Source organism: Gopherus flavomarginatus, chromosome 4 (assembly GCF_025201925.1).
Source record: "Gopherus flavomarginatus isolate rGopFla2 chromosome 4, rGopFla2.mat.asm, whole genome shotgun sequence".
Classification (NCBI taxonomy): Eukaryota; Metazoa; Chordata; order Testudines; family Testudinidae; genus Gopherus; species Gopherus flavomarginatus.
Window position 1 is genome coordinate 187,039,785 of NC_066620.1, and position 12,257 is coordinate 187,052,041.

Here is a 12,257-nt window from a genome sequence, read left to right on the forward strand (position 1 = left end):
CATCTATTCTGGCTTGTCATCCACTTGGGCTGCCCATCCCTATTGATCAGACCACAAGGTGTTTCCATGGCATCTAGTAGGACAGGAGTTCTCACCCTCTTCCTTTCTGAGCGCTCCCCCGCCCCTGCAGCATGCTATAAAAACTCCACAGCCTACCTGTGCCACAATAACTGGTTTTCTGCATATAAAAGCCTGGGCTAGTGTTAGGGGGTAGTAAACAGCACAGTTGCTTGAGGCCCCATGCCACAGGGCCCCCCACAAAGCTACATGGCTCAGCCTTTGGCTTCAGCCCCGTGTGGCGAGCTCATGGCCCTGGGCTGCAGCCCCATGTAGTGGCACTTCAGCTTTTTTCTGATGGCCCTAGTGAGTCTATGCTGGCCCTGCTTGGTGAACCCTATGAAACCTGTTCGTGGCCCCCTCAGGGGCCCTGGACCTCTGGTTGAGAACCACTGTAGTAGGATATCTGGCTGAATGGAGAGATGGATCCTGGGATTTTAATCCAGCATCTCAAACAATGGATAAGTTACGCACTCCAGTCCTGATTGGTGATTATAGTCATGAGCTTGACTTCAGGTCCTTTTCATAGAATCATAAAATGATAGAAATGTAGGACTAGAGGGGACCTGGAGGTCATGATATCCAGACCCTTTTTGTCTTCTTACAGCATGACTTGATGCTCCTGATGATGCCCATTTCTGCCTGTTGCTTGGCTAAATGGTCACACTCCATAGTATTGAGCATTATTTTGTCCAACTGGCTCTGGATGTCCTCTCCCCAGATTGACACCAGTGCCTGAGCATCAGCCTAGTAAGATGAGCCATCCCAATATAAGATTATGGTAAAAATTGTTCACTGTGAAAATGACTTGCAACTGAGATCTGTAGTGTGCAGCACTGTCTGTTTGTACAGGTATGTGGCCTCTGGCCAACTCAACTGTGTGAGGTGATTAGGCAGGAACACTAAACAGTGACTAAGGTGCTGTGAAAAGACAGCTGATGGAGCAGCCCCAATGATACAATCTCCATCCATACTGACACAGTGGAGGACCATGTGGTAGTTAGATTTTGCACAAAGGAAGTCTCGTCCCAAGTTCAGTTAAAACACCGATGCAAAGGAGAGAGCACTTTTATGCGTGGATAGGAAGAGTCTTTGAAGGGACTGCAAATAGGACTGCCTAGTGGTTAGTGTGCCAAATTCTTTCCAGTGTATGCCAAATTCTTTCCTGTATACCGAGCTCTAGACCTTAAGTTGAATTAAAAAAAATAATATATAAAATGTGAGCCAAATGAATATCAGATGACTTTGTATTATATCCCTTTTCAGTCTTATGTCTAATTTAGACTGGTGGAGCCTGGCCTCCTAGTGTCTGACTCAGTCTGGAAAAAAATGGCAACTGTTTCAGCTGTGGGTGTGTGAATACTTATTTAAAATAACCAATCAGCTCCTTAAAGGATGCCTATGAAACATAGTTTAGCATGGAGGGATATAAATGAAGTGAAAAGAGAACTTGTTCCATTACTTTCCAATTCTTTCTTCATACTTTCTATATTTCCCCTTTATTTTCTTTTTTTACCCACATTTGTCCATCTCTTCCCTCTTTATTATTTTCTCCTCTCTCTTTCATACCCCAGGTGCTCTCTCCGTCCCATCCCAACTGCCCTCTCCATATTTCCTGAGTCTCCTTATCTGACTTTTCATTTAATCTGCCTCCTTTCTCTCTTTGCACTCACTTATTTCCCAGTTTTGCAGGAACTTCAGCTCTTGGGCACTACTCCCTCCTTTCTTGGGGTTAGCTATGAGGGGAATTGGGATCCAAACTCAGGGTCTCCTCCTTTTTCCAAACCCATGCTCCAGGGGCCACGGGGAACCTTGTTGAGCCTGTTGCAGGAAGGGGAAGGAAGCTTTTGCTAAAGAGTTAGGGAGACAGATTGTACAGAGTGCTGAAATCCTTCCTGTTTCCTGTAAAGTTGTTTGGGGGAAATTTATCACTTTTTATAGACACCTACATTGCTAACCTCAAACATGGGATCTGTCCTATGGACAGGGACTTTGTTGTCATACAGATTTTATATAAAGCACCTTGGGCTTGATTCTCCACTGCCTTGTACCTTGTGGAGGCACTGACACCTTTACAAAGTTAGTATAACATTTTATTATTTTTTTGTTCATTAGAGTAGTGCCACATTGTGGTAGGGACTGTACAACCGCTTTTGTAGACATTCCCTACCCAGAAGATCCTATAATCTAAATAGGCAAGACAGATGTGGGGTGATCAGTGTGATGGCAGCAAATGGCAAGTAAATTCCACAATTTTTCTTTTATGTTTTTCTCCTTTTGGAGGGGTTCAGTTAGGAGGTGATTTTCTAAACAGAAGGGAAAAGAGAGGGAAAAGTGAAGCAAGGGTGATGAAAGGGACAGGACAGGGGAAAACAGAGAGGGGAGGAAATAAAGAAGGTATATGGGGCAAGAGTGGAATGAGGCTGAGGTGCAGGGACTGTCTGAGGGAGGGGGATGGAGCAAACAGCCAATCAACACAGGGCAGAGAATCTCCTTTCAAAATGCTATGCAGTCAGAGTGGTACAGCTATATGCCACTTCGCACAAGTGTAAATGACTCTACAAGATGCAAGATAGTAGAGAATCAGGATCCATGTCTCCATGATGTAACCCCATTGCAAACATCCGCTTGGGTCTCTTGCATTCAGTGTGTGCAGGATTTGTGCAGTCCTGTTAGTGACATCAGAGATGTATTTACAATGGTATTACAAAGTCTAGCTTGTGACTGGCAGGTTTGTACCATTATGTCTCCTTACTATTGAAATTATTGCAGTATCACTAAGGTTATGTCTATACTTGGACCTAGTGGTGTGATTCCCAGCTCTAGTAGACATACAGTCAAACCCCTGCCATAACGTGCCCTGCCATAATGCGAAATTGCATATAACGCGATTGCAGGTTGGCTCCCCTTAAGGTACAGTATAATACAGTATGGTACTGTACCAATGGTCCCCAACACCATGGCAGAGGAGAGAAGCTGCAGCCCCGCACCTGCTGGGGATAGAGAATTCTGAGGCTGCGGGCGCCAGTGCTCTCTGTCCCCGGCAGGCATGGGGCCGCGGCTTTCCTCTGGCTTCAAGAGGAGTGGTGGCTCCCCACCTACCGGGGACAGAGAACTTCAGGGCTGCGGGCGCCGGTGCTCCCTGTCCCTGGCAGGCGGGGAGCCGCGGCTCCTCTTTAAGTGGGAGGGAAGCCGCGACCCCACACCTGCTGGGGACAGAGAGAACCGGTGCCCGCAGCCCAGGAGTTCTCTGTCCCCAGCAGGCGGGGAGCTGCGGCTTCTCTTGTAGCCAGAGGGAAGCCGTGGCCCTGTGCCTGCCGGGGACAGAGAGCACTGGCGCCCGCAGCCCCGGAGTTCTCTGTCCCCAGCAGGTGGGGGGCCGCAGCTCCTCTGCCCTGCTGGGCACTAGGCACCAGGGGCACTAGGCAGTGCACCTGAATGCACCACTTTGGGGACCACCTGACTGATTTGAAACCCCGCTATACTGTGACCCCGCATTTAGCACGATGGGATTTTTTGGACCCCAAAGGTCACGTTATAGTGGGGTTTCACTGTACTTGTGCTAGCTCTGACTGAACAAGCCTACTTAAAAATATTAGTGTAGCTGCGGTAGCAGAAGCAGTGGCAGCAAGGGCTAGCCATTGCGAGGATAACCTGCCTGGACCTCATGGATATGTACTTGGGATGGCTAGCCCATGCCACTGCTGCCATGTTCCTGCAGCTACACTACTATTTTTAGTGCACGAGCTCAATAGTGCCAGAGTCTGTTTGAGCTGGGAATCAGACCCAGGCTCCAAGTGTAGATGTAGCCAAAGTTGACTCTTATCAATGGATCAGTTGGACAAGAAGAGCAGTGCCTTTGAAAAGGCAGGAACTTCTATTTAAAGTTTTAAAAACAAAAAAAATCTGATAAACATTCTGTTTGGAAAGAAATGCAGAACATGTGTGACACTTCAATGGGATTTTAGCAATTCAGACCTAATGTAAATAGGGTGATGCCTGACTTCAGGGGTGTGGCTCCCACACCATGCCTGAATTGAGCCCATATAAAGTCTGCCAAGTGTGGTGGTATGTTTAATGTTGTTATTATTTATTATTTTATTTTTATTATTAAGGATTATGCATAAGCACTACAGGGAGAATAGACTCAAATGAAATTTGCATCTGTGCACCCCCAGGAACTTCAAGACAGAACAAGTGAGTAGTGCAAAAATAAACAACACCTCAGAAAGTTGGAAATCTCTCCCTATGCTTCTAACTTTGAGTTGCTTTTGTGATTTATACTAGAAACGAACCAACACAGATTTTCAAAGAAATATCCAGCATTGTATTATATAGTTGGATACTAGTTTATCATCAGCTATACACAGAGAGTAAGGAAATATCTTCTGTTTATTCTGGCTGCAAAAGCGGAATATTTTTGTATGTATTTTTTAAAAATAAGCAGACTTTTATTTTGTGGCACAAAGGACCATCTAAAGCAGTTTACCATTTACTTTGATAGGACAGAGTCTAAATTAGATTACAGTACTTATTAAGATATTAGATGTTTGCTGCTCCTGAAAATGTTGGTTGCTAGAATGCTAGTTTCAAAAGAGCCAAAGGAAGCAGAGGAAGGTAAACACATTCCAGAGGCAGGGCCCTTAGTGCAGATTTGTTCCCTTCAGTTTCGTATTTCCTTTGGTTGGTTGAATTGTCTTTCTATGGGTTTTATGTTGGAGTACATCCCTTAAAGTAGTGTAGGGATTTTTATCTGGGAGAGAGAGAGACCTTAGTGTACATTCTTTTAAATTACAGTAGCTATCTGAAGCGTCTTGATGGATCAGGGCTGTCCTTAGGATTTATGAGGCCCTATGTAGTATTATTAAACTGGTACCCCTAAGCCTGACTTGCTCTTAGCAACACAAACATAAGCTTATAGTATTGGAAAACTTGCCATATGCACTTTATTAAAACCAGTTTAAACAAATTAAGCACACTACAATGCTGATGGACTATGTCTTCCCCGTCCCGCCGCCCAACACACACCAAGCTTTCTATAGCGTATACGCTGCCACAGCCCAGTGGGGAAGGGACGAGGCAACAAGAGATACCGAGTTGCCCTGCTGGTGGGGGGGGGATGGGGGAACTGGGTCTCCAGTTACTCCGTGGGACCTGGGCCGAGGGGGCTTACCTGGAACAAGGAGCACCCACTGGTCAGGGTGTCCATCCACTGGGGGTTGGTGCTGCCTTCTGCCCAGCATGGTCCAGGAGCCCCATGCTCGCCAGTTTCCACATTCTAGTAATGGCAGGGCTGGGGCGAGTGCACAGGGTGTGGGTGGAGAGAGGGGAGGAACTGCACGTACAGCACCCTCCCACCAGCGCTGTCCCAGGCCCAGTAGGGGCCTGAGAGTGCAGGGAGGAGGCGAGGGCCACGGCATTGCAACCAGAAACCCCTGGGCCTGCTGCCGAGCCTCCCCCTTGCACCACCAAGTGGTATGAGCCTCTGTGAGGCAGGGGAGAGGAGAGGCCAGAGCAGAGCCACAGAGGTTGAGAGCTCCTCTCTGCCCCATAACTGGCAAGAGCCCTCAGCTGGCATTCGGCTGGCTGAGAGTAGCGAGGGGCCAGGGACAAGGCAACCCTAGGCCCACCAGCTGAGAGCAGCTGGTGGGGGCAGGGGGAGCTGGGCCAAAGAGGAACCAGCGCATGGAGCATTGGGCTGGACCAGAGCACCCGCCCTGACCGCCAACCCCAAAAAGGCCATCCCTGGTCCCAATGGTGCCCCAAATTTTCTGGTGCTTTACGCAGCTGCGTATGCCTAAGGACGGCCCTGTGATGGATGACTCGTAGTATTAATGAAACTCATGCAGCAATATACTTATAACCCAAACTAGCAGTCTCCCTCCCCTACTCCTTCAGGACAGCTTTAAGATATTTCAGGCTATATCTACACGTCACTTTTGTCGGTAAAACTAATGTTGGTCAGGGATGTGAAAAAAACACACCCTGTACTCACAGAAGTTTTACTGATGAAAAGCGCCAGTGTGGACAGTGCTTTGTCGGCAGGAGATAGATACTCTCCCACCGATAAAGCTACCACCCCTCGTTAAGGGTGGTTTTATTTTGTTGGCTGTGCTGCTGCAAGGTATGCAGTGTAGACACAGTATCAGAGGTGATGTTTGTACCTTTTTGGGTGTATAGATACATTTGGTTGTTTGCATTAATGGTGGAACCCAAGAAGGCTTTGAAGCGATGACTGGTGCAGTTCTAGTTCTGTCTTAAACTTTCCCTTCTTCTGTGTCAAAAAAGTTCTGTTAGCAGTCTTCTATGATGAGTGTGTCTAATTGCATTTGGTCACAATATGATTCGTCAGTATGTGAAGGGTTCACACACATTTCTTGTCTCTTAGATCTTCTCTAGACTAATTTATTCTATGCATGGAAGTAATGCAGAAAAATAAATGACTATGAGGCTAAGGTGGAGTCAGGGGTAAGAATGGGAACCAATGTGCAATGTGAGAAATTTATTTATTAGAAATTGCAGTAGTGCCTTGGGAACCTCGTCCAGTCAGGGACTGGCTTTGTGTTTGGGGCTTCATTCTACACTGAAGAGACAGACCCTGTCGCAAAGAGCTATATATTCTCTTGTCTTTTATGACATAAGAATGAATTTGGCTGAGGGTAGGGGGTGCATGTATGTGCATGCATACCTATGTATAGCTTGACAAAACTTCATACCAGCAAAGTGTCTAACATTAAAGGACACCTTACCCGTGTCCACCAGGAACATGCCATTAAGTGATACCATCTCCAAAAGCCCTCTGTTGGATCAACCTGCCATTCCAGAGCTCTTCACCACCCTCTCTGGGGTTCCTGGAAGGGGTTGCTTAAGGGGGTGAGGAGATTTCACCTCCCCACACAAGCAAGGTTGGCACTGCCCCTTGAGGGAGTGGGAGGCCATGAAACAGGCTGTTCTGGTCCAAATCATTTACACTCCTGTAAATCTGAAATTACTGCATTGAAGGCTAAGGCAACATGCTGGATTTGAAACCAGTAGTAGAGATCAGAATAATAACTGTCTTTTTTTCCTCAGAAAAGATTTTCAGTGCTTGCTTTGTATCCACTTACGCTGCATGGTCGCTAAATATTTTCCATAATTTACCTACTGCTACTTGTTCTAGAGGAAGAATTGATAAAGTGTAGATGGTTTTCACTACTCCAGTTGTCTTCACTGGTAGACAGGCTCCTAGCAGGATTTATTCCCTACCAGCTGATATGAAAGTTCCTGTAAATGTTGTCTTTAGTATTGTGTTTGAAAGGTTCTGTTCTAAGAGGTGTGTTAGGTAACACAATTTAACATTCTAGTGAAGATGAGAAGACTCAGTATGTTCAGACCAGGTTTGAGCTACAGTGGTGCTGTAGGGGAGAAATTTCAGAAAACATTGTGGCAACAAGCTACTGAAATAGTTCAAGAAAGAAAGAGAGAGATGTGCCCAAATACTTCCTATACTTTGTAACATGCAGATAGTAAGATGGACTAAAGCAAGCCTCTACTTAAGAGATGGCTGCTTTTTGCAGTGGAAAAGTGACTTGTCCATAGGAGAATTCCCCTCTATAACAAGAGTGATCCCAGTGTTTTGAGGAAAGGTGGACAATAAGGAATCATAAGTCACTTAGTTTACAGTTTAATATAACCAATTCCCACCTGGGACTGGACCAATGCCTAGGCCTATGCTGCAGTGGCTAGTGCTTGCCTAGCAGGCTCAGGGCCTAGCTGACTCTTCCACTTCCCAATTTCTGCCATACTTGGGTGTCTTTTGACCTGTGTTGTAACATAAGATACAAGACCTGCACCATCTGCTTCTCTCCAGCTCGGATCTGGTCGCTGCTGAGGCTGTAGCAGAAGCAGGTCGGGATAAAGGGGGAGGGCCGCGATTTAGGGTCACATGGATGCTGCCATGGTGGGAGGTCAGGCTGAAGGCGTGGCGAGGGGTGCAGTTCAGAGGGCGTCTGGAGCTCAAGACGCACCTGCCCAGCAAGCGCGGTCTCAGCCTCTGGCTGCCGAGATTCTATTTAGAACCCGCAACTTTGCCAAACTCCGCCCTTCCCTCGAGCCGCCTAATCAGGCGTCTCCCTGGGGAGTTGGGCGACTGAGGCTCCGCCCCCAAGGGAACTCTGCAAGCCAATGGGAAGCGGCCCACAGGTGCGATCCACCTGCGGATCCTAGAGCCACCTAAGCTAGCCAGAAAAGCCGACAAAACCCGTTTGTGCGGCAGGCTGCGCGCTGTTCTGGCTCCAGCCCCCTCCTTAGTGCCCGGGCCGCCGCCAGCCACAGTCCCAACCCGCCGGGCCAGTTCTGCCACCCGCTGGCTGCCAGACATGACCCAAGACTACGACAAGTAAGTGAGCGAGCAGGAGAGAGTCTAGGCAGGTCCGACCAGCGTTGCTGCCTCTTTCCACCGGCTGGGGATCCTCGCCCTGTCTTGTGGGCTCCTGCGGGACGGGTGCTGGGGGAGGAGGCTCGGGAGAAGCAGCTGAAGGTGGCTGTCTGTGTAGTACTGCAGGATCCCTAGGAGGGGATGGCAGCAGCCGCTGGAGTGACAGGGGGTTGGCGTCAGCCTCTCCCTGCTGATGGATTTGGGGTGGGTGCCCCGTAGCCGGGCACCTGACCCTACTCGGCCCTTGGGGAAATAGTCCTGCTCCTTTCAAGCGGCCCGGCCGGACGCAGGCAGGGAGGGGGGGCACTGAGTAGATCCTTGGGGGTCCCTCACGAGCGGGGCTGTGTGTTTGTACGTTGGCAGACTCCGGAGCACCTGCTCCTGCGGCTGCCGGGGGCGAGGTACGGAAACTTCCGCTAGAGCCTAGCGCCTGCCCCCCTTTCTCCTTCCACGGACCCCGCCTTCCCAGTGCAGCGCGGAGCCTGTGGGCGTGCGGGTGTATCGCTGTCCCGCGTAGGGCCGGCGGATGGCCCGAGGGTCAGGCTCTCCCCTCTCTGAGCTGCATGGTGTAAATCAAGCTCTTGCGTTAAATCTGCCGAGATTTCTCCCCCCCCCCCCCGTCGATTTTCCGAACCCGTTCCGCCCCCTGTTTAAATAGAGCACTCTCCAGGCGCGGATCGGGTAAGGCGTTGATTTCTGGCACAGGGAAATCTCACGTCTTCCGCCCGCTAGGAGCACTTCTGACTTAGCTCATAGGTTTCTGTAGTGGCCTCCGAGCTTTAGCCTGCATCTTTGGGACCCATCCACCCCCTTCCCTGTCTGCGTGCAGCGATGGGCTCTCCCGCTTGCTGCCGGGGGAATCTGTAAGGATCAGCTGGTCACCAGGATCATCCCGTGTCTGAAGTTTAGTTTAGTGCTCTGTTTTTGGAATCTCTCTCTTCTGTCTCCCACTTTGTTATAATCAAACTATGGAGAAGACAGTCCGGCTTTGAAACTCGACACCTGTACTGAGGCGTTGGTCACCATCATCTTCCTCCTCCTCCTCCACTTCTCTTTAAATTCTGAGTGTGGCGAATAATCAGTCCGTGTCTGTGAGGAGGAGCCTCTCAGCCTTCAGAAGTGCATAAGGGGCTGTAGACATTCACCCCTCCCACAACACTTATTTCGATGGGCTTTTCTAATGCAGGATCTTACCGAATTGCCGTGTACTGCTTTTTTCTCCTCTTGAAGATTTAAGAACAAGGGCTGGGAAGTGAGAGCAGCGTTAACTGGGACGTCATTATTTGAGGCACACCTAGGGTGTTTTTTTAATGACTTGAACATTGTTGCTCTAATTTAAAGAGGTTTCCTGGGCTTGGCCTTTGGCAGTGTTAGACCTTGATGCACAGATTTGTAAAAACTGTTGTTTAAAATACTACAAGCTTCTTATATGCTGTAGGACCAAGATCTGATGGATTTTTATGAAACTTGCGCTACTGGAAAAATGGACTTCCCCAGGTAATCTGGTGTTTTAGCAATGTCAGCTGAAAAATCTAACGATCTTTACCATTTTCAGAAGTCCAAAATATTATATTGTAAACTTTGGGAGCAGAGGCCTTGTCTTTGTGCCTGTATATTATAAAGTCATAGTCACTATTTGCTCTGTGCAAGTAGCTACTGTGGTGGGGAAAGGGTAGTCTTGTATATAGGCAGACTCTTGGACAGATCCTTACTATATGTGTAATACACAGATTAAATACAAATAATTAATTTTTAGTTACAACGAAATACTTCAGAACTGCTTGGAATTGAAAAAATTGGGTTTGTTTAGTTTGGAAAAGAGAAGCCTGAAAGGGGACATAACAGTTTTCATGTATGTAACAGATTGTTACAAGGAGGAGAAAGAAAATGTGTTTTTCTTAACCTCTGAGGGTAGGAATAGAAGCAATGGTCTTAAATTGCAGCAGGGGAGTTTAGGTTGGACATTAGGAAAAACTTACTGTCAGAGTGGTTAAGCACTGGAATAAATTGCCTAGAGAAGTTGTGGAATCTCTATCATTGGAGCTTTTAAGAACAGGTTAAACAGGGATGATCTAGATAATACTTAGTCCTGCCACAAGTGCAGGGGACTGCAGTAGGTGACCTCTTGAGTTCCCATCCAGTTCTATGATTCTATGATTTCATGTAGCATTTGCAGCATGGATAATATAGATTGTTTTCCATTCAAGAACATGGGATACAGGGCAGTACCCGAAACTACTTTTAAAATGCTTTTTCCCCACCAAAATCTCTTTTAAAAACTCAAGTTTGTAAAAGTTATGAACATGTTATAAAATTTAAAATATAAGAATGTGTGCTTTAAATCTCTGTTCTCAAATTTGGAATGTATGCTTGATATTTACAACAGTGCTTCTTATTACATGTGGAATGCTCCTGCTTTCTGAGAGATAAATGTGCATGTATGTATAATGTCAGGCGTTCCCAAATTAATTTGATGTTTAATCTCTGTATGGCAGTTTGTTACAAGTTCCAGTAATGCTAATCAGCCAATCAATCAAATATGTACAGAGTTTCTTTGTGAAATATTCTGAGGTCCTTGTTAGTGATTTGAGATCCATCAATCATTCAGTTACTACTACCTCTAGATTTTGACAGTCTAACTACTAAAAAGAATAAGATATCACTTCATTGAAGGGTATTTACCAAAAACTCATGTTCAGCTGTCTAGGTTTTTTACGTATATTTTATAAACAACACAATATAGTACTGCAAAGTGTAGATGTTTCTTTTAGAACATTTGTGCTTTAAGTGTTGGCTGCTAGTAGTTGAATTCAAACTGATTTGCAAATACGTAATCTTTATCATTAGCTATCTAGATGTGTGTGTATGTATCGCATACTACTTGTTTGTGTATACAGAACTTAGCACCATGGGGTCCTGGTCTATGATGAGGGTTCCTTAGTGCTATAATAATATGAAATAATAGTAATTATTCAAAATTGTTCAAGGTGGCCAAATAGGGTGATGGATGCCAGATAAGTACAGAGAGAGAGAACCTTGCTAATTCTCAATTTTGACCTGGAGACTCATTACAAATGACTACCTTTTTTTTTTTTTTTTTTTTTTTTTTTTTTTTTTTTTTTTTTTTTGTTAACTTGATAAACTGGCAAATTTAAGTCTGAATGTATTACAATATGCTTTGTTTACTTGGATAGTTGTAGGCTGGGTCTTTTATAAGTTGTCATTATGTCTTTAAAAATGAGAGACCTCATTAAGGCTCTCTCAATCATAGGGAAACGCTCAACAAAATTCCCTAAGGGAGATGAGACCTAACAGCCCCATGTATAAACCTCACTTTGTCTTCTGGACTGTAAACTCATTGGTACAGACTGTTTTTATCTCTGTGTTTGTTACAGCACCAACTCTATGCTCTGTGTAAGACAAATAACAGTAAAAAGCACTCTACTATTGAGTAAATGGATTGTGACAATGGGATTTTTTTTCTTTTGAGAGAGAGTTATTGGGTTTGCAGATTAGCAAAGTTAGAACAGGTTCTACTGCATGAACAAATTGCGCGCACACGCACAAAAAATAGGAGAGTATTGCAGGAATAAGTGACATGAGATCAGTACTGGCACAATATCACTACAGTGCAGAGAACACACATTCCTGTAAGGTTTTCCTACCAATTTACGGTTTGGTCAAGCAGAAAACAAATCAACTTTTTTTCGAGTATTTAAATGCACAATAGAAGACTTATTTCCAAAACTTGCTAATAGCATCCAGTACTTTTATGCACAGATCA

General features: G+C 46.0%; 1 protein-coding gene across 4 annotated transcripts in view; it reads left to right on the top strand.

Moving 5' to 3' along the window:
* The window catches only part of GRHL1 (grainyhead like transcription factor 1), a 91,997-nt gene that overhangs the window by 6,031 nt on the left and 73,709 nt on the right, over window positions 1-12,257 (top strand). For 3 of the 4 annotated variants that reach the window (XM_050950777.1, XM_050950778.1, XM_050950779.1), the window contains exon 1: window positions 8,367-8,434. The exons of the other annotated variant lie outside the window; for it this stretch is intronic. In XM_050950777.1, coding sequence (XP_050806734.1) covers window positions 8,415-8,434 — 20 coding nt within the window. In that variant the 5' untranslated portion in view covers window positions 8,367-8,414. Of the gene's footprint in view, window positions 1-8,366; window positions 8,435-12,257 lie in introns of those variants that run through there. 4 annotated transcript variants of the gene reach the window in all.